At 49.8% G+C, this 19,540-nt stretch overlaps 8 protein-coding genes across 8 annotated transcripts; all 8 read right to left on the bottom strand.

Moving 5' to 3' along the window:
* Window positions 1-1,419: 1,419 nt before the first annotated feature.
* KY384_006608 (uncharacterized protein) lies at window positions 1,420-3,733 on the bottom strand (the record flags this gene model as incomplete). Its single annotated transcript, XM_044815102.1, has 2 exons — window positions 1,420-3,310; window positions 3,363-3,733. 2 exons carry the CDS (start codon window positions 3,731-3,733, stop codon window positions 1,420-1,422), a joined length of 2,262 nt encoding a protein of 753 aa, XP_044668202.1.
* Window positions 3,734-4,466: 733 nt separating this feature from the next.
* KY384_006609 (uncharacterized protein) lies at window positions 4,467-5,464 on the bottom strand (the record flags this gene model as incomplete). Its single annotated transcript, XM_044815103.1, has 2 exons — window positions 4,467-4,796; window positions 5,099-5,464. The coding sequence occupies 2 exons, from the start codon at window positions 5,462-5,464 to the stop codon at window positions 4,467-4,469; spliced, it is 696 nt and encodes a 231-aa protein (XP_044668203.1).
* A 700-nt stretch (window positions 5,465-6,164) lies between these two features.
* Window positions 6,165-6,641, bottom strand: KY384_006610 (uncharacterized protein; the record flags this gene model as incomplete). Its single annotated transcript, XM_044815104.1, has 1 exon — window positions 6,165-6,641. The coding sequence occupies one exon, from the start codon at window positions 6,639-6,641 to the stop codon at window positions 6,165-6,167; it is 477 nt and encodes a 158-aa protein (XP_044668204.1).
* A 765-nt stretch (window positions 6,642-7,406) lies between these two features.
* On the bottom strand, window positions 7,407-8,477 carry KY384_006611 (uncharacterized protein; the record flags this gene model as incomplete). The annotated part of the gene is made up of 2 exons (XM_044815105.1): window positions 7,407-7,870; window positions 7,922-8,477. 2 exons carry the CDS (start codon window positions 8,475-8,477, stop codon window positions 7,407-7,409), a joined length of 1,020 nt encoding a protein of 339 aa, XP_044668205.1.
* A 529-nt stretch (window positions 8,478-9,006) lies between these two features.
* Window positions 9,007-10,098, bottom strand: KY384_006612 (uncharacterized protein; the record flags this gene model as incomplete). The annotated part of the gene is given in 3 exon segments (XM_044815106.1): window positions 9,007-9,158; window positions 9,173-9,396; window positions 9,824-10,098. The coding sequence occupies 3 exon segments, from the start codon at window positions 10,096-10,098 to the stop codon at window positions 9,007-9,009; spliced, it is 651 nt and encodes a 216-aa protein (XP_044668206.1).
* A 956-nt stretch (window positions 10,099-11,054) lies between these two features.
* Window positions 11,055-11,969, bottom strand: KY384_006613 (uncharacterized protein; the record flags this gene model as incomplete). Its single annotated transcript, XM_044815107.1, has 1 exon — window positions 11,055-11,969. The coding sequence occupies one exon, from the start codon at window positions 11,967-11,969 to the stop codon at window positions 11,055-11,057; it is 915 nt and encodes a 304-aa protein (XP_044668207.1).
* A 2,052-nt stretch (window positions 11,970-14,021) lies between these two features.
* Window positions 14,022-15,870, bottom strand: KY384_006614 (uncharacterized protein; the record flags this gene model as incomplete). The annotated part of the gene is made up of 3 exons (XM_044815108.1): window positions 14,022-15,524; window positions 15,577-15,787; window positions 15,836-15,870. 3 exons carry the CDS (start codon window positions 15,868-15,870, stop codon window positions 14,022-14,024), a joined length of 1,749 nt encoding a protein of 582 aa, XP_044668208.1.
* A 1,717-nt stretch (window positions 15,871-17,587) lies between these two features.
* KY384_006615 (uncharacterized protein) lies at window positions 17,588-19,462 on the bottom strand (the record flags this gene model as incomplete). The annotated part of the gene is made up of 2 exons (XM_044815109.1): window positions 17,588-18,477; window positions 18,532-19,462. The coding sequence occupies 2 exons, from the start codon at window positions 19,460-19,462 to the stop codon at window positions 17,588-17,590; spliced, it is 1,821 nt and encodes a 606-aa protein (XP_044668209.1).
* Between the last annotated feature and the right edge of the window lie 78 nt (window positions 19,463-19,540).

Genomic DNA, 19,540 nt, shown 5'->3' on the forward strand with positions numbered 1-19,540 from the left:
GTTACAGATTCTGCTGTGCTAGAAATGCATGAGACTTCAAAATCCCGCCAGGCCCGTATCATGGATCTGGATTATTGGCCGGCTTCACTAGAGGCGACCAGATACCCTGGCGTGTATGGCACAGGCGGGAAGCGAATCGGATCGTAAGAGGTTGCTAGTACGTACTTGTCTTCGGGTCCACCAGATAAAGCGTTTTGATTAGGCAGAAGAACGGCAAGATCGGGTTGGACAAAGTATTCAGCGTCGCTAGGGTGATTGGCATTCACTTTCGTGCCGAGGATTAAGTCCTAGGAATGGCCGACCCAGATGACTTTTGGTCAGCCATTGGAGAGGCACTTGATAGTGGTGCTGCGAAGCTGTTGAATCAGATCGTGGTAGAGCTCGACTTGATAGGGGCTTGGACGATGGCGAGAGTTACGTAGCCCAATTAGTCGGCAAACGTGGCCCACAAGTTATGTTTGCCGGAAGTAGGAGTATTGTCAAAGCCTTTCCAGTAGATATGGCGGTAAGTGTTTCCGGAAATGAGAAGCTGTTGAGGCTGCGAGGGTCCCAATTACTAGCGAGGCAAAACCCAAGGCTCACAATGCGTAATCTTGAGGAGCAACGCAACAAAAAAAGTAACAAAGAACATTCTTGGATCTCTTTAGAGAAATCATCCTTTCAAGGAAAGGCTCGCATCTCACCAAAACATGCGTTTTTGCGGATACACAGTAACAGAATCGTCGCGCAACAGTTTGAAAGAATCACGCTCAGACAAACTAGATTCATTTTCGCCCTGGAATGTCGGGAGGCCTGCTACTGTTGCAATAACCCATTTGTGGTAATCACGCTTTCCGCTTTTGGCGCATCTTAGGTTGCCACAGAAGCGAGTCTGACATATAAGGGACTATCAAATATGCGTCGATGTTTGCACACATCATCAAGCGTTGAGGCTTCTAGCGTGAACAGTGGAAAATAATGCAGACAATCATGCAAATGACCCTTTATGGCTACTACGCTCGTCCAGACGGACTCCCTCATCTCCTTGTGCGATATTTTCGTAATAGCTAAACAATAAAAGATTCCAACTCCCTGCTCCGTCAATGATCATAGGGGAAGACGAGAGGAGGAAGAATGCTCTTCCAGGGGCGAGGCAGGCCTAGCGACGAGGCTGCGGGAGCGCCCGTGGATCAGCCCTAAGTGGAATGGTTTACTCGTAGGGCATAAATGATGGCCAGCCCTGGAATGGCGATACGGGTTCACCAAGAAGATTTTCGAGGCCTGAGCTTTCCTATGATAGTCATGTCAGAACAAGTGGCAATGACTATCAATGACAAATTCAGTACACCCATCCCTTACCAGATATGTTTGCGTGTTGTACACATTCATAATACATACAGAGGTTGCTATTTTTCATAATCATCCTTTGGATATCAGACATCACAATTTTGCCCTCTCCTCCCCAATCTCCTCCCTCTCCTGTCTCATCTCCCTCGCCACACCCCTACTAATCCAATCACTAAGCGCCATGGTAGTAACCATAGGATTGACTCCACTAGCACTAGGTAGCACACTCGCATCAGCCACATACAAGCCCTCGGTTCCCCAAACTCTACCCGTCGGGTCCACGACCCCGTCCTTTGGACTGGCAGCCATTCGGCAAGTGCCCATCTGATGAGCAGTCCCAAATGCCGTGCTACCGACTGGCAGGCCGACTTTCTTCAACTGGTCGAGCCAGGCCTGGAAAGCGGGGTTGTTGACGCCTTCGCTGTCTTCATCGTCGGCGGTTGGGGGGCGAACGAAGACGGGCATATTTGCATGGCAAAGCCAGATCTCCTTCGCACCTTCGACGTAAGCGATCTTAGCACCTGCGATGATGCCCTCAAGCATGTGTTTCCTGTCGAATGCGCTGGGGGTGTATACGAATCTTGGGTCTCCAGAGACGGGATCCGGGTAAACACGGCCAGAGTCGCGGTCCCGGACCAGCGAGAGGTGGCAGGTGATCCATGGTAATTTCGTACACATGTCTTTGTAATCGAGCCCGCCCCGCCAGGTCTGGAAGGGGAGAACCCAGGATGGGAGCATAGTCATGCATTCGATCTTAGTGCCGTGACCCTTGCCATCGAGGTTTTGAAACTCGTCGACGACCGTGGTGAGGATACCGCCTTCCCATGGATCGAAGCGGGGTCGATCCGGGTGATAGGAATTGACGAAGGTGACAGGATGTAGGTGGAAGTTGCGCCCGATATGTGGATTGGTGAGGCCGGAACGCAGCAGTAGAAGGGGGCTTTGCATAGTTCCTCCAGAGATGATCACACGCTTCGCCTTGATCACAACACGGCGAGTTGTACGGTCGTTGCCGCTGACGCCACCATTGCTATCTCGCGAGATCCAGGTGCCCTCGACGCCAATCGCGGTCTTCTTACCGTTGACGCTCCCAAAGAGGATCTTTTGGGTCGCGAACCCCTCGATGAATTGTGCACCCGCACGTTCGGCGTCCGGAAGGAAGGAGACTACAGGGCCTTGCTTCTCTGCCGCTCCACAGCCCATAGTGCAGTATCCACAATAATGTTGCTTGCCCCCTGTATTTTGCGGTACATCATGATATGCATATCCAAGCTTTCTCGCACCCTCGCTGAGCACTTTATTGTTGACATTATGCTCAACAAACTTTGTGGAGACGCCCATCCGCTCGCAGATGCGGTCCAGAGACGTTTGATATTGGCCCGACGTAAACATCGGCAGTCCGGCTTCAGCCCACTCTTTTCGTACAAATGCTTGTGTCTGCAAAGAGGCTGACCAATTGACAGTACCTCCACCTCCAAACGCTCCGCCTGCTATGCATGTGACACTCCCATCATCAGAGGATATCATGCCAGCATTCTGAAACAGATGAACCATAGAGTCTTGTTGTGACATCGGCAAATGCTCTGGACCCCAGTGATATGCCTTTTCACACACGATGACCTTGTGCCCTGCTTCTGCCAAATTTTTCGCAGCAACGCCGCCTCCACATCCACTTCCCACAATCACGACGTCTGTCTCTAACGTTTCATATTCGTCGCTTTGCGGAAATTGTATGAAGCTGTATTGATGACCATGACCCGGCTTGCCATGTACTGGGGCTCGAGGGAAGCCAAGCACCTGACTAAGGGTTGGGCTTGTCCGAGTCCATGTGACAAGGATAATCCCGATGAATGCTTTGGCACCATCTCGTAAGGGCGACAAGTATGAGTGAGGCCAATTCTGCAGAACTTGCTGACGTACATTGACTGGCTGAAGATGAAAGGAGGTAGTGGAGCCAGTCATAAGAAGGCATCCTGCTCTTGTACTAGCGAGGGTTAGCCTCTTCTCATGCTATTGTGCAGGTAGTTCGAGCTTACTTGAGTGCCGATAGGAGGACCCGAATGCCTTTCTTCGCATCTTCACGTAAGTATTCGTTCAGAATCCTCTGAAGCAGTGCCTGAAATCCCTGGGTGCTGCTGGCTTGTTCTCGAAAGTAGATATCCGTCGTCTTTGCATTCGCGTCTGCCGGAAGGCGATCTTTGATGTTTTGAGCAGACTCAGTCCAAGCAGAGGATGTCAGAGTCAGGTTGTGACTTGATTTCTCCGAGGAGACTTCAATTGACGGGACAATGGTATCTGCAATGGCCAACAAAGTAGTCCACTGGGCGTCAGTGAGCACCTCTCCCTCGCGAGGAGCAGGCAGAGGTGTTTCGAGGGGCGCTATCAAATTCAGCTCTGTGGTCGTCATGTTGGATACACACGTCAAAAGGAGCACACGTCACAACTGGGAAGGCATGGAATGGTATATGCGGGGTTATGCTAGCTAGTCTGTTCAGAGCATGCTGCAGATATGCACTTCAAGGCGCTAAGTCCTCGATCACTCCACGTTTGGCTGACGTTCATGCCAGACCGTCACAGCATTGTCTTCACATACCTGGTGACGCAGCAGCTGGACTTGGACACCAATGCGTTGCCACCAGGAAGATTGAGGTGAAGCAGAACAGCCCTTGACGGCCGAGTCCACCCGCAGACTTGCCGAGTCACACGCCAAGAAACGCCGCCTACACTTGCCCTCTTTCAGGTCCCGCCCAAATGAACTCCTGGAGTTTATACCATCAGCTTCCTTCATGCAATATCAATACCAAATTTCAACTTAGGAAATGAAGATATCCACGAAGGCCAAGGGCGTTGCGACATAAGGCTTGGGTTTACATGGCCAATAACGAAAATATCGAATCGAGACAATCTACTAGACTCAGAGCAGATGGGGAGTGCATTCGGCTGGCATGGTAGTTGAACACACAAGACTCGGAAAGCAGCAGAAGGTAGGCACAGGATTTGCGCTTCAGTACTTTTCTTCGATCATGTCTTAAATTCATCGCTAAGTCTATTGATTTTCTGAGTGTGTGACGCTTGCAAGTATTTTGGCTGTGGTTTCAGTGACTCAGTTTCCATCTGATATCTTTTAATTGCCAGCCCAGTCACACATGTTGAGTGTCCGATCCCCTGAGAGCATCCTGGCATAGCTCCAATCCTAAGTCGAGCTCCCCTTCTAGTTCTTCTAGATCTTTTTTGTATTCTCCAAGTCTACCTTGCAGCCATGCTGTGAATGCAGTAAACATTTCACATGCTATGCTGTAGTCCTTGAATGAAGCGTGATTATAGATCAGTCTAGCGTTTAGCCGAAAATGGACATTGTCGTATATGCTTATTTCATGTGATTTCAATTTATACTGCGTTCGGTAACTTGGATCGCGCAGTCGGAGAATGTTCTGGGACATGTACTCGAAGGAGTCTTCCCACAAAAATGTCTTCCAGGAATCTCTCCGCCCAGAGTTATAGGATATTCGGGCTATAAGAGTTGTCCAACGTGATGTCTCTTTGTACTCGAGTATCATATTTTGGATCATGTCGCTCAAAGGAGCCGGTACATCTGCCGTGCCGTTGAACATCGAAACGGAGTCAGTAAGAAGTTAGCTAAATTGAGTTTCGAAAAATTGACTTTCATACCTAAATTAGGGGGCGGTGCTTCAAGAAAAAGCATCTCATACGCAGAACGATAACACAAATAGTCATCTGACATCCTGTGGGCTATTGAATGTTTTTGAGACACCCTCTCCGCATCCGAGAGCCCCTCCCAGTACGCGTCATCGTCTAACCATTGTTGTAGACAATCCGTGATTTTCGATTCGCACTCGGACGTTTGGACTTGACATGAAAGTAGTTCGTGATCGTCGCCCGCATGAGTCGGTCTGTCATCAACTAAAGAGTCCGCCTTTGACAAATCGGATTGCGCCTCTATTGTCCTATTTGAATCAAAGTTGCCTATTGATGTCGCGGAAGGCTGTCGCTGCTTCTGACGCCAAAGATCTTTACGATCTCTACGCCGGCTACTTGCTTTCTGAGGGTTCAAAAACCTCAAGGCTTGACCCTTCGATCTAGCCGAAGCCGACGGCATAGCGAATACTTGTTGGGACATGGCGATGACACTTTGAGGCTCTGGAAGGTCAAGAGCCGTAAAATTAGGAGTTCATCACTGGTCTGGGAACTGTAAGGACCTACAGAGAATTGGGCGGGATCGGGCAGCCTATATGTGGTGTCCAATGAGGCGGTTTTGACCACCTGAGAAGAAGTGGACACCAGCAGGAGACAAGATTGAGTTCGTAGCCCGAAAGCAATCCGGCAATAGGTTACCAGAACAAGTAATCAATGCTTTGCATTGGCACCGGTGATGTTGTATGAATTGCTTACCCTTAGCAGCTTAGACTCACGCACATCGTCGATGCGGGAGCTGGAGCTGAAGGCGCCCTAGATCCCGCTAACAATCTTCGCTTGCAGGCCGCCAGGTGTACCCACACCAGCCTTTGATCTGCCTTACCTAACCTGGAAATGATTTGCTTTCCAAATCTGGAAACCAAGGATTTCATGGCAATACCATTGTAAGATTGATCCAGACGCTGGGATAGCGCCTGACGAGCAATGTAAACATCTTCGGCTACTCAAATAGGAAGTCAATAACCATGAAGTCCCTGAATTACTGCCCTCCACGCGTTCGCTGTCATAATCAGCTGCCTTACTCTATCACCGAGAGTGGGCTCAGGGCTTCGGCACCTCCATCCTAATGCCTTCCTCGCTTTACCCTCAACCGAGTCAGATGTCATCGGCCGATCCTTGGTCATCTATGCAAGCCATTTCTTGAAAGCATGCATAGAATCCTCATGCGAGCCTGCCTCTTGGACCGTACCCGAAAGGCGCTCTGCGCGAAGGCGAGCCTTCTCGGCCTTACGCCAGTACTTCAAGTCCAAGTGGTCATGGTGATGACTCCGACCTTCAATCTCTTCGTCAGCACGCTCGGGAGGAGCGCTCATACGAAATAAGGAGAGCCCGTGAAGGTATTCAGCGAGCTCGAGTCCATTGGCATCGAGGCTATCGATCAGTGCCTGCTCAGCAGGCGGTAAGAGGTCCCGAACTGCAAGGAAGCGTAGACATCCCAAGCGGTGTAGGAATTCGTTAGTGTCGGGATGCTTCGACTTGAAATCCTTGATGAGCTGCTTGATATTCGTGGGTAAGGTTGAAGTCGACGTGGGCAAGTCATCTCCAGCTAACTGCATTAGCAATTGGGATTTCGTAGGAGCAATCGAAGTATTGACAACCATGTTCGACGGGATCATGAAGGAACAAGGTCTTGTATACGGTTATCCATTGCAGACCCGGCGGACAGAGCGCTTTGGCAATGCGGATGCGGCGTGGTTCTTCGCCTTGAGTGCTCGAAACCGTCGTGGAGCTTATTGGCAGGGGGCGACAGGGCAATGAAGAAGACATTCTCGGGATGATTTACAATCGCCTGTAGACCTGAACAGTTGAGGTGTGCAGAGACCTTGAAAGGGGTATATGGCAAGATGAGTGTCGTAGAGAATCGTAATTCCAGGTAGGATACTTCTGATCAGAAAGGAAGGACAGGTACTCAAGTCCCCATAATGCCATGACTTATAGCCACTGTACTTCAAATTGGTTTCTTATTGTAGTATAGTCGCTGCAGCAGAGTCAAGAGTCGCTAATGCGCGCTAGTTCAGGGGCGAAGTTTGATGACTGACGTGAGATAACCCTTTTAGGAAACCAATTGATAAATATAGTGCCAGACCGTGGGACCTTGAATGGGCTAAGAATGTGTTGCTCGATAAACTTGTTCCATTGGAGGCGCCTATTTGCCTATCACACGTCAATCGTACTCCATGTTCATCCTCAGGGTTCCGGCGATTGCCTCATCTAACAAAAGCCTTGAATGCTTCAAAACTCTCATGTCTATTGGGCTACAGTCAAGTGTACTTGTGGTTGGTGGTTGGCGTATTGAGAATGGTATTCGTTTCTTAGCTACTGCAGAGCGGCGCTTGACAGTCGTAGGCCTTGTCACATTGTCCTCTTCATCCCGTTCCTTCACTCATAATTGATCCATTTGTGCTCATATCTCGCAGCCATTTACTGAAAGTGAAACGAGACCCTGTATGCCCTGAATTAATGCCGTATGGATCTTGCAGCTCCACCAAGCCCTCCTCCCAAGATACATTTGGGGGAAAGAGGGATTTCACACAGTAATTACAATGAGAGTATAACGTTGGGGAGCCGTACTGAAGCTGAGCGATATATTCAGCCAACTTTGAGAATCCCGAATCTACATGCGGGATGTGAGTAGGGACATAATTACTGGATGATTCACCGTAATAGAGGTCTCTTGCTGTAGCCCAAAGGCTTCGGAGTTGCCAGTCGAAATTTGCCAATTCGGCTGGCGAACTGGAGATTCTGGGATTTGCCTTGACAGTTGAGCGGAATTGGGCAGTGAGCTCTCGTATATTGGGTGGCATGTCAGACCCCGCACCTATCATAGCGACTTTGCAGCATCAGTGAAATCCTCTTGTTCAACGAAAGGAAGGGTACTCACACTCATCACATGGACGACCACGGAAGAAGAGATAAGAGTATATGTACCCCCAAGGGCGTGATTCAATACTCAAGTTTAGCGCGATCAGTACTCGCTGGAGCGTAGCATCTTCAGCTGTGAGCTGGTGCAGCCCCCTTGGCTGTGCAGTCATCTCGTCGGCATAGAGGTCTGAATCCAAATCCATGCTGTTGTTGACATGAACGTAGCTATCTATGTTTGGTTCCGAGTCACCCCTATGAATTGCAATTGGCGTGTCTTGTATACCCTCATCTAGAAATATCTTGATGTCCTCAAAGGTTTCCTCAAAGTGACAGCCTGCTGTAGCATTGAGAGAATGATCGTGACTGCCATCGATGTCAAACTCTTTAGAAATGTCGTCGATTGAGGCGAAAGAATGCGTGGCACTGTGTAAGTGGTGTTTCGACCTTTGGCGGCGAAGAGATTTACTATGCTCTTTTTTTTCCTCCTCTGATCGGTCAGGCTGATTGTAGCGCAGAGCTTGGCCTTTGGACCTTGCTGACGCTTGAGCGAGCCCAAAGACAATTTTTTGAAACATCTTCGAGAAAAATAGAGCATGTGTTAGTAGAATGACAGTTGATGAGGAAGTCACTGGATCTGATGTGGAAGGAGACTTGCCAGTACGGAGTTGGCCATGTGATCTGAAGCCTTGAGTTTCTAAGGGCTGATGTTGATCATTGATTCAAAACTAGTAAGAGTAGATATAATGAAATGCATGGAGACTCGTGTGGAAGAAGTTCCTATTTATAACTTTCAATTCGCGGATCACGTAAGGCCACGAAGATGTCGCTTGGATTCCAGATTCGTTCTAGCGTCAGCCTCATTCTGTGAGCCAATAAGAATCCAACATCGAAAGATTGAGATAATCTGGACGATGACGAGTGCGATCGATGCAAAGGGCACAGAATGAGCCGTGCCGCTGTATTGTTTAGTAGTGCGTTTGTGTCGCCAGGCTCTTGTGCAATTTGGGGTGAGTTTCGATGGCCGCCTAGACACCCTCCTCGATGTATCGATGCTGTCACATAGTATCGCTTAGGAACCTTTGAGCGTCTATAAATAAGACAAAATCAATCAATCGGAAGCCCAAATGTTGAGAAGATGGCCTCGTACTCTTCCCCTTGCAATTGACCAATTTGAAGGCGACCCGACCAGGTCTGACCGACTTGAGTCATAGCGATCACGTAGCAACGAGAAAGTTCTTGGAGCAGGGTCAAAGGCGCTAATATTCAGTACGAGCATTCTTAGCGTTCTTGAGAGCCTGCGTAGCCTTCACCTGCTGTCTGTAATCCTCGTTTGATATTACCGACCCATCGGTAGTCCTGTCGTGCATCCACTTCCGAAAGGTGAAGGTTGACCCAGACTTAAGAGAAGATTGAGGATTGTGTCCACCGATTCGATCCGGGAACTTGAAGAAGATGGGGTCAAATGAAGATACGGTGCTGAATGTGTTCACAAGCCTATGAAGACAGTAGTTCTGGTTGTCACGCAGCGATGAAGGCTGATGTAAGGGAGAGACCTCGACTACCAATCTGTGGAGCTGACGTCGTAAATTTTCATGATTTACGATGCGAAATTTATTGATTTGATATATTTCGTAGGTCGTCAGATATGGTTCATACCCTGTAAGGCCACCTAGGAAGCTATCTGCAAATTTCCTGTGAGCACATCTCAGCGACATCAAGCTTCCATATCTTACCGGTCATCTGACATTCAAAATTGGGAAACAAAATGTGGTGAATAGCCCGCCAATTTAATGTGCTTGTACTATGCTTGAGACTAAGGAAAACTCTTTGGCTTTTCATGAAATGACGACTTTCAAGCCATTTGGATCGTATAGACGTCGTTACGGTCGTTTCGCACTGTGCGGAATAGTCGAAGTCAAACAATTCCTTAGTAGGTAACGACATTTGTGAAGTATGCTCCTTGAGTTGGGTGGATTTACTTGGTATGCCTTCCGGAACCGATGTATCCCGACGGCTCATCTCATTTACTTGGTGAATAACAAGGTCCGAACGGTCTACAATGCGGTTTGAACGGTATTTCGTGCTTCGTCGAGCGCTAACGTTTGCTTTTCGCTTGCGTCCATTGTGGTGTCGCCTGGCCTGACCCACAGCTCTGGGAGGCGCATTGGAGATATCAAAAAGAACCTGTTGCGACATGATAATAGGGGGTGGGTAGTGCAATCGTCTGTTTTGATAAATCGGAAATATAGGAAATAAAGAACTGGAAAGCGGATGGAGCAACAGAGAAACGGAGAATTAATATACGCTGAAGCAAATGTTCCGCAATTTTAGTTTCCTGATTGGGACTGGGTCGAAAGAGTTTCAGCCTCACCTAGGAGCTTGTTAACGATTGGATCGGTCCCTCATGACAGAATGTACTTATCTGGTCCGAAGAAAGGCGGCGCTGATGGCCATATATTACTTCGTCTTCTGAAAACAGCATGTAGAAAAGGACAGAAGAATCTGTGAGCACATATCTCTGAAGCTCTTCATTGCAATAGCCACAGCTACATCGCACGTCTCTTCAATCAGCCTGCTAGATACAAATCACCCCATCCGAATCGTAATTCCTTCGTGGCTCATTCTCCCCTCATCAAGCTCTCCCCGCTCTCAAAAACTCCATGAGCAATGTGGAGAAAAAGCAACTGTTCTAATGCCGAAAAAAACCCTGCCGATCCCGGTATCGACGCCTTCTTTGCGCCTAATCAAGTTCCCTCTATATCATGTCGTGACTGTGGTCGAATCTGGATCGAGGGTCGAAAATAGTCGTTGGCAAAATTGGGTATCACTATGCATGATGCGAATGCAAATATAAGGAGGAAAATCGAAAGTTGACCGAGGATGGTACTTCTATAAATCGTCAATGGTTGGGAAAGTTGTAGCAAATCGTGGTGTGAATAGTGGTTTGGTTGTTGAGCTGGCATACGGTGTTGTAGCAAGTTGACATCATGTTGAAGGTATTGTGGTACAAATATTGGTTCATGGACCTCTGGGTAATCACGCCATGTCTGTATCAAATGCGCAAATGGTCGACAAGTTCGACCACGATGGCGTTGTGTATTCCCCGTCTTCATGGAGGTGTAGACGAAGTGTAGCTCTCAAAACCTGCTCTTTCAAAAAGTACTCCAATCTCCGCCCACACTGCCCGAGATAATGGTGCCCCTGTGAACGTCCGCCTGGTTCTGCTGGGAAGCTCTTGCTGCCAATGCCATGGGACTGGTCCTCCTCGGTGTAGCAGCGTCCGGAGACTTCAAGTCTTCCACCCTCTGCTCGACCCATCCCACAAAAAGCTTTGCGCAATGCTCGCACGACCTCACCAGTGAGGCCTTCGGGTGAAACTCCGCATCTTGATCAAGAGGTATACGCTCGGCAGAATGTTGGTTACAGAAGACATTTCCACAGTGTCGGCAATGGTGACGACGCTCGAAGAGGCCGAAGCTTTTCTGGCAGATTGGGAAGTCGCAGATGGAGGCGTTGACATCGGGTTTCCAATGCTCGCGGGTAGGAGCTGAGGAAGGGTCGGGCATGTCGCTCGTTTTCGTCAAGGCTACCTCGAGGTCGTCAGAGGGAATATGCGAGAGGTGCTCTATATTGCCAAAGGTCTTTTTCAGCGATGAATCGGCTGTAGAGCGACGACTTGCGGGGCGGCTGGTTGTGCCCTTTGGTGCCAGACTATCTGTACTGCCATGAACGCTTCGTGGTGGCGTCAGCGGTTGGGAACGGGGCGGGGGGTCTGTAGGTCTGAGCGCCGCTGGCAAGTAGGCAGGCTTCCCATCTATAGGGAGCTGCGGGGGCTTCGTCGGACGCGAAGCCAGTAGAGGTGGTAGGGACTCTGCGCTGGGCGCACTCGGCTGTGGTGAGGCGGGCGAATTAGGTGACGGGGTTTGTGGGTGCGACGCAGTCGGCGAGTAATGTCGCTGCTGCTGAAGGAGATTGTATTGCGGATGACCTTGGGAGTTTGGTGGAGTCGTGTAAGCTTGCTGGTACTGAGGGGCGTATGGAGTGGGCTGAGTAGTGGCTGCTGACATTGCGCAACCCGATGAGACGGAGTTTGTTCGCGATCATGCGGCAGCTCACGAGGGAACGTCCAGTGCTGATAATTGGGGATGATGCGAAAAGTCCGTTCCTAAGGAGGATATGCGTTTTATCGTATGTGGAGGGGCAGGGGTGACTAATGCACGATGATAAGAGTTCCCTGCCGGTAAGGACTCGAGATGCCGAGCGAATGGTTCTTTGATTGGCCGCGGAGACGTACACCAGACTTTACCACGTCTTCTTCGAAGGCGGTGAGGGTGAGTGGAGGGGAAGTGCCAGCAAATGTTGAGACTCTCGTTGCATTTCCAGCTGATTAGACCCTTGAGTATGGAATTATAGCGGGGTATAGGGCAACCAGAAGATGTCACCGAAAAAAAGGAAAGAGGTAACCGCCCCGAAAAAAGGGAAACCCGCCTTATATCATACACAACTCTGAAGGTCGGACGTCGCAAAGAAAGTAGGAAAGAAAGAAGGAAAAGAGGCGGACAGGCGCAACAAGTAAGTAAAGTCAAGGTTGAGCTTGAGTTTGGGCAAAAGGCTCGACGCCCGCACCATGGACCGGGAGATTACTGCCAGACCAGCCCACGATAGCGGAAGGGAAGCAACAATTGCGTAGAAATTCAATAACAACTATAATAATCAGTAGTAGCAGTACGGCTGGTGCACACCCACCACAGCACGAGCATCTCCACCTCAAACGGCTACAGCACATTTTCGCAAGTTCACCGGCTTCGTAACCGGCACTGTCAACCCAATCGCTCGGGCCAATGATTCACGTCCTCTCGATGCTTCCTGCAGATCACGAAGCTCCAATCCAGCACTAGGGAATTATCGTTTTCGCCGTTGCCTCGATGTCGAAAAGAAACCGCGTGGAGGCACAGGGTTCTGGTATCGCGCATCTGAGGGCCTGGTACTGATCTCTCTCCTCACCTTGGAACATCTTTGCACGCGACACTGAAACTTAAGCACAGACACCATCACGGCTTGATTTCTGGATATAGTGATATGGGTTTGAGATCCAGGTGCCTGCTTTTGCGGGGCAGCATCGTCAAACAGAGGTCGACATCCTGCCTCTCACTTCGCCCTTGCGCCTCCTCGAGGTGCTGTAGATAAGAGATTGTGGCTCCCCCAATGATATACCCGTCGCTGTTTAGCAGTCACAACCCAAGCATATGAACGCCGTGATCGGCTCCTTCGGATTCACTTCCTAAAAGTCAATTGAGCAGCTTCGAAGACTGCAGATCGTCATTCGCCGTCCGCTATTGTCAACGTCCTTCCCCAGCTTGTGTTTGCCTGCTGCGGCTTAACGAAATAGTGCACTGGTCCACAGTGTTATCAAAGTGCCACCTTGTTCACTTCACCGCCATTGAACGTGAGAGATAAGGGTGGGCCCATGCCTTCAGATCTTTCAAGATAAGTGGGAACCTCAACAAGCCATGGTGTTTCGGGTCCGTGAGGCTCCTTCGGCCTTTGCATGCATTTCGTTTCGACGTAGAGCTAAGACCAAGTCCACCACCACTGGTGAACTGGCAAGGTCCGGGCTCAGCTGTGCTGTATCGTGGAGCTCGGAGTAGGACTGAGGCAAATTGCACGCGAAGGTACGGAGAGGCTGATCTCAATGATACTTTGAATTATGTTTACGTATAATGGGCATGTTGCCTATAGCTGATCTATTCTACAGTATGCTCTCTTCGGAGTCAGAGCCAGGTATAATTAGTATTACAGTATTCGTGGCTTCGTATCGCTAGCATGTGTATTCCCTGCATTGTATGTACCGTAGCCCCAAGAACACCTCGCTTCGTCGTATATCGCTAAAAGTGCTAGTAAAAAAAAGTGGTCTATAGCTTTCATAATGTAGAGTCGTATGTCCGGTGGCAAACACTGAACGATGTCGCTTGTAAGTGTAGTTTGAGAGGATCGAATAGTTATTCTCCGACATAGGGTTCCGGAAGTACCATCCGGATGTCTCACCCACTCTTTGCGCTTCAAATGTAAGTATTCTTGTCGCAGAACGCAAACGTCGTCCGCGTAAACGAGCCTGTGCATCAAGTGATCCAGTCGCCAAGGTAACCAAGGTCGTCGACCAGTCCAGGAAGTCCAACCAAGCGATGCTCAACGCCATCGTTCCAAGACTCGACTAATTGCTGCGTGCTAGCTGGCTTACTGATGCTTTGTTTGATGTCGTGGCGGCTTGATGGCTTCTTCAGAGTGACAGCAGAGGCATAATCATGTACAGGAAGTATAAAGCCATGATATCTAGGTGTCGAGTCGTCGTTTTCTGGTTCGGATGAGATTGCGGATGTAAGTACTAGGGATTCGGCGTGATCCGCGCGATACTGAGGATACTTGAAATCCGAATGCTCTTTATAGTTTGTGCCAAGGTTTGGATCCGAGTTTCGGTCCCACATCACAGCTTCTTCATCGAAATCAGAGGTCCGAGGTGTTTCTGGCTGGGAGAGGTAGATCGAGGACATCCGCCTTGACGTAGCAGTGTTGGTGGAGGTAAGGCCAGGCGAGAAGTATTCGCTATTGGTATATGATAAGGATGATGATTCAGCGTATGAATTTTCTTCGTTTTCATGCGCTGATGACCGATTCGAGCACGACGACTGTCCAAGAGTGTGCCCGGTCTGGGCTTCCTTGACATTATCTTGTGCATCGTCATCAACGGTCATCGCTTGCCGGTAATCGCTTCCACGTGGGGCACCCTCGTCATGCTCCGATGGTTCACTGTGCTCTCCCAAAGTACTACACTTACTTAAAGCCAGTGAATCAAGCGGTTGTAGTAGATCATATACTGCTGATACAATTCTCTCGCTAGGCTCAGCATCACTTCTAGGCCTTACTGACCCGAGCGATTGAGGTGCATTATTGACCGCCTTAGTCCCGTCCATCGGTGTGACCAATGTGTCGCATTTATCGACGGCTTGCATGGGAGGGTTCTTCACATGCTCCACAGGTAGAGGGTGATGCTGATTTGCCACCATTGGAGTGGACTGAGCTGCAAGACATAGCACGTCGTCTGGTATTTTAGGGACCTCTGGTATGTCTGGTACCTCGTCGTCAGGGTATCCTTTCCGAGATCTACTCGCCCGAGAGAAGAGTCGACGTGACCATGAAGTACCCGTCCTTGATGTGGCGGTAGTTCTCTCACTTGAACTTGTGGACTTCGTTCTCCTCAATTTGGAGAAGATAGACTGTAGCGAGCGCTGTCTTTGCAAAGAAGGCCCTTCGTAGGTCGAGCAAGCCGTTTCTGGCCGATCGTCAGGTCCAACGAGAGATTCCTCGTGCATGCGCGCCTTTCGCTGTTGGATTGCCGACGTGGTAGCAGCGCGTTTGACTCCCAACGGAACGTACTTATCCTTTGGATCGAGAGTGAATACTGCTTCATGGAATGATGTCGAGGAGCCGTTTGGAGTGCAGACTCTGGACGAAGTGCTTTGTACCGGTACGTCCAAGACATTGACCGATTGGCCTGGAAGTGATGGACACAAGGTAGTAGATGGCTCTTTGGGGTCATGATAATCTAAGTCGCCGTTGAGTCGATACTGCGATACGTAAGCCACGTACAAAGGAGGGGAAAGCCGACACATTACGCACATAATACCAATAGGTACCACCCATTTTGAGGGCGCCATCGCGCTTGAGAGAGAGATCTGAGAGGTCGCCGTCACAGATGATGTTGTCGAAACGGTGACAGCCCCGCCATTGACCAGTTCCACTGCGCTTGTCTCGTGAAAGTTGGTACGGTCTATCGAAATTATCCCAAGACCCGAAGATCTCGACTGAATATACATCTGCATGAGTGTGTCTGGGATTGTCAATCAGATGCGGGCGCATTCTACCAATGGGGACATACAGCATGAAAGTAATGAGTGTCGTTGAATTAGACATGATGTGCATACGATGCTACAGTCACGGAGGTCGAGGGCTGGGTCTCGTACATGGGCAATTCGAGACTTGTGGCAATGCGATTGTCGACTAAGTGTCAAAGTGTCAGGGTGAATTCGCTAGAAATCAACCAATGTCTTGCGATGCGGCTCAAGTCGGCGGCTTGTCGCGGGTTGAGGTGTTTGTTTGTTGTTAGATTCAGCGCAGCCTCAATCCAACCTTGGGAAGGAGCGAATCCGATTGACTGTCAAACGGGTTCGTTGATCCAGATGTCAACTGTCGAATGCTGTTTGCGCTTATCTTCACGGTCAAATACCAGCCACCATGAATCTGGCTCAGCGTAACGCAATGGTGTTCCCCACACAGGATTAATTAGGTTGATGGTTCTAGTTGACCCTTTGAAGATTATCGTTTTCGCCGGGGAAGTGTTGTCATCGCCTGTTGATGTCGTCTTCTCCCCCACCATTCATCAGCAGAAAAGGAGAAAGAGCCGCAATGTCGGCCGCAGGAAAGAAGACAGGCTTTCTATGCACGTTAACGTGAAGACGCAGCAACCCGTGGGTCCCTCCACCTCTTGAATGCGAGGTTCGAAAAAGACAGCCAGCCCAACGCTTGGTTTGTGCACAGCGACTGCACATCTATCTGCATGAAACACAAAACGAAGAGAGTGACGGCGTATAAGCCGCATGCTGGCAGCCATTTATTTGACGACACGGTTGACCCGTAAACCTTGCGACTTGGTCAGATTGGGCCTTACCAACCTAAGTCAGCAAAAGAGCGCTAAATCGAAATTAAAGCAAGCAATTGGGTCGTGGGAGCTTGAAGATCTGGGATTGGGGGCCGCATGGGCGATAGACTCATCCGTTTTGGTGGACACTAAACAGCAAAGCAGGCTTGGTTGGATGACCTGGTAGCGTAATTCTCGCTTTGCAGGTTTGGATTTCAGCTGTCTGCTCAGACTCGCAGGCGTTCTCTCCCAATTGCGACCGTAAGAACGTTACGAGGTCGATCATTCGGCATTGTGGCGACGAGTCACGATCTCTCCCCACCCAGATCTGGGTTGTCGGGATATTTGCTGCAGGTGTGGACCTCATTGCATGGGGGGGTTGGGGGGCAAAGCGTGGGTGGCTGGTTTGGTGAGAACAGCATTAAGAGAATTCGTAAAAATGCAAGGTCCGGAGACGGGGTAGCATTGATCTAGACTTCTTCCAGCTAAGCACTTCTAAATGGAGCATCCGTAATTTCACGGCTCGCGCAGATCCTCTTCCCTCCGCTTTCCTGTCCGCTAGTCTTGCAGCTGGCCTTTGTCACTTGTCACCTGTGCCTCTTGGCGCTAGCTATTCGCGATCGAATCGATAACGATGTACCACGTCAGCGAAGTGGAATCATATATGGCAAAAGACTGCTCCCAGGGAACGTCATGCAAGCAGCACGACCGAGCTTAGCCAATGCCTCGCCCTCTGCTTTGAAGCGAAGTCAATATGGATACTCCGGTCAGGCTATATCCAGACCTTGTCCAAGCTTGCATATGCTTGTGAAGACCTTGACGTGAGAGACCCCATATTGAACTTTTAGGGTAGTGATTAACGAATTGAAGGAGATAGGGGAATGGCTTGTTGTTAAAAGTGTATCGTTCGCTATGAGAGAAGCATGTGTAAAATAAACCTAGACGCTTTGTGTTAAAGTACACATGTATGCATCGTATCGCCATCGCCGCATCTCAAAGGTGTCCCGTCAGTGCATCTACTCTTGCCCCCAGAGTAGTCATCACCGCTCGTAATCTTGCGAACCTTATCATGGTAACAGTATTCCGTACTTCTTCGGATTCCTCTTCTCCGACCAGCAGCTCAAGACGACTAAAGCCCTTCTCCAGTGGCAAATTCCCGAATATTCTGTCTTCGGGCGCAAGATCTTCTTGAGGGATAGGCAGAGGAGCTGAGGGCGTAGGGTGATCTGCGTATAGCGAGAGGACCGGATCAGACTCGTCAATGTCGGGTGTCCCGTCATCCTCGGGAACTTCTGCAGCACCCTCGTGGGTCACATTGGATTGTGGGGCTGAAGTGAATTGAACCAACTTGTTTCCAGGAATTGCTTCGATCTCGGGTAGCTCATCTTTGGCGCTGCCGAAAGTTGAGAGAGGCTCGATAATTGACTTGCCGCTAAGCGCGCTGGTGCTAATGAGAGGCTCTTCGGGAAGTGAGGTGACAGCGTAGACCTGTTGGTCATACCCTCCCGTTGTCCTGGGTCCCCACGCATTGCTAGGCGGGTTGGTTGATTCATATGGCTCCTCTGGAATCATAGCCAGACCGACGTGCATACTGCTATGTTGGTGTGAATTTGGATTAGCATCCTTTGGCATTTGCTGTCCCGGTTGCGATTGTGGTCGCTGTTGAGATTCGCGCTGGCTGATGCTCTGGCTCAAACTAGGCATAGCCCCGCCAGTGGCGCTGAGCTCTTCTAGGAAGTTTGAAAAGTGAGGAGATGAGAGCAGCATGCGAGTGAGGTCCGTGAGTCGAGTATTTTCAGCCACCAACTGCTCGTTCTTGATCCGAAATCTGTCCGCGTCGGCGACCTTTGAAGCCAGTTCCTCTTCCAGTTGGCCGATGTACTCTATTTTCTGATTAGCCTCGAGCTCAAAATGGAAAATCATTTATCTTTCAATACCTTTCCTTCGCGATCGAAAAGCTCGAGCAGAAACCTTGTTTCGCAATTGTCGGCGCTCCTTGCTGCTGAGCTTTTTTCCTTCCTCACTTGCCAGCAATCTCTCGTCCTCGTCCATGTCTTCTTCATCCTTCTTCGTGCGCCCGGTACGTCCATCCCCGTTGCTTCCGAGCTGGTCATCAGCTTGCGAAGAAGAGACACTGCTATGTCTCATTCGGTTGAGAAGGCGTGAGATGCTCTCCTCAACGTGAGGATCAGGGCCGCTCTGGCGAGAGGAGCTAGAAGCACGAGAGTTCGACACGCTTTGTTGCTTAGACTGCTCTTCTCGTTGTTGCTGAGCCTCGGCTTGGGCTTTCGCTTGTTGAGCGGCTTGCTGATGCATCCCGGGCCACGCGCGCACGTGTTGGGAAGATGAAGACTGAGGTGAGGTATGATCCCCAACAGCGGTTGGGCTGACATCATTGATCTGGGATAGATTTGATGGTGGTGTGTTGAAATCCATGTCCATATCCACTCCTCTTCCTGAGTTCGAGCCAAAATCGATGTAGTCGTCCATGCTATTCATGCCATAATAGATCTCATGAGGCGGGATCATGTCATATGGATCCTGATCGTAGAAGTTGCTCGACTCATTCAGAGCAAAGGTACTGGCAACGGCACCAACAGGCAGACTCGACTGTTGTCGGTACTGCTCGTATTGATGGCTCGGACCAGAGAACACCTGTTCGGCCGGTGGTGGCATGAAAGGCTGTGGTGGGACCGTCGCAGTAGTCTCAATAGAAGATTTTATCGACGAAGGGGTCGGGGAGACGGAGGGCGTTGAGAATGAGATGGTTTCAGGATTGAGGTACTGTTCTATGTCCAGGGGATCTACGCAGTTGGTAGGCCCGGCAGAAAGATCCTCAGACTTGATAGTAGCCATATTCCCAGTCATGCGAGAGACGCGTAATCGGAGTATGTAGGTGGTGAGACTAGGAGAGTTGTGCCTGTTTGACGAAGTCGATAGTTCTCG

Source organism: Bacidia gigantensis (genome assembly GCF_019456465.1).
Source record: "Bacidia gigantensis strain McMullin 20006 chromosome Unknown contig_249, whole genome shotgun sequence".
In the NCBI taxonomy this organism is placed as follows: domain Eukaryota; kingdom Fungi; phylum Ascomycota; class Lecanoromycetes; order Lecanorales; family Ramalinaceae; genus Bacidia; species Bacidia gigantensis.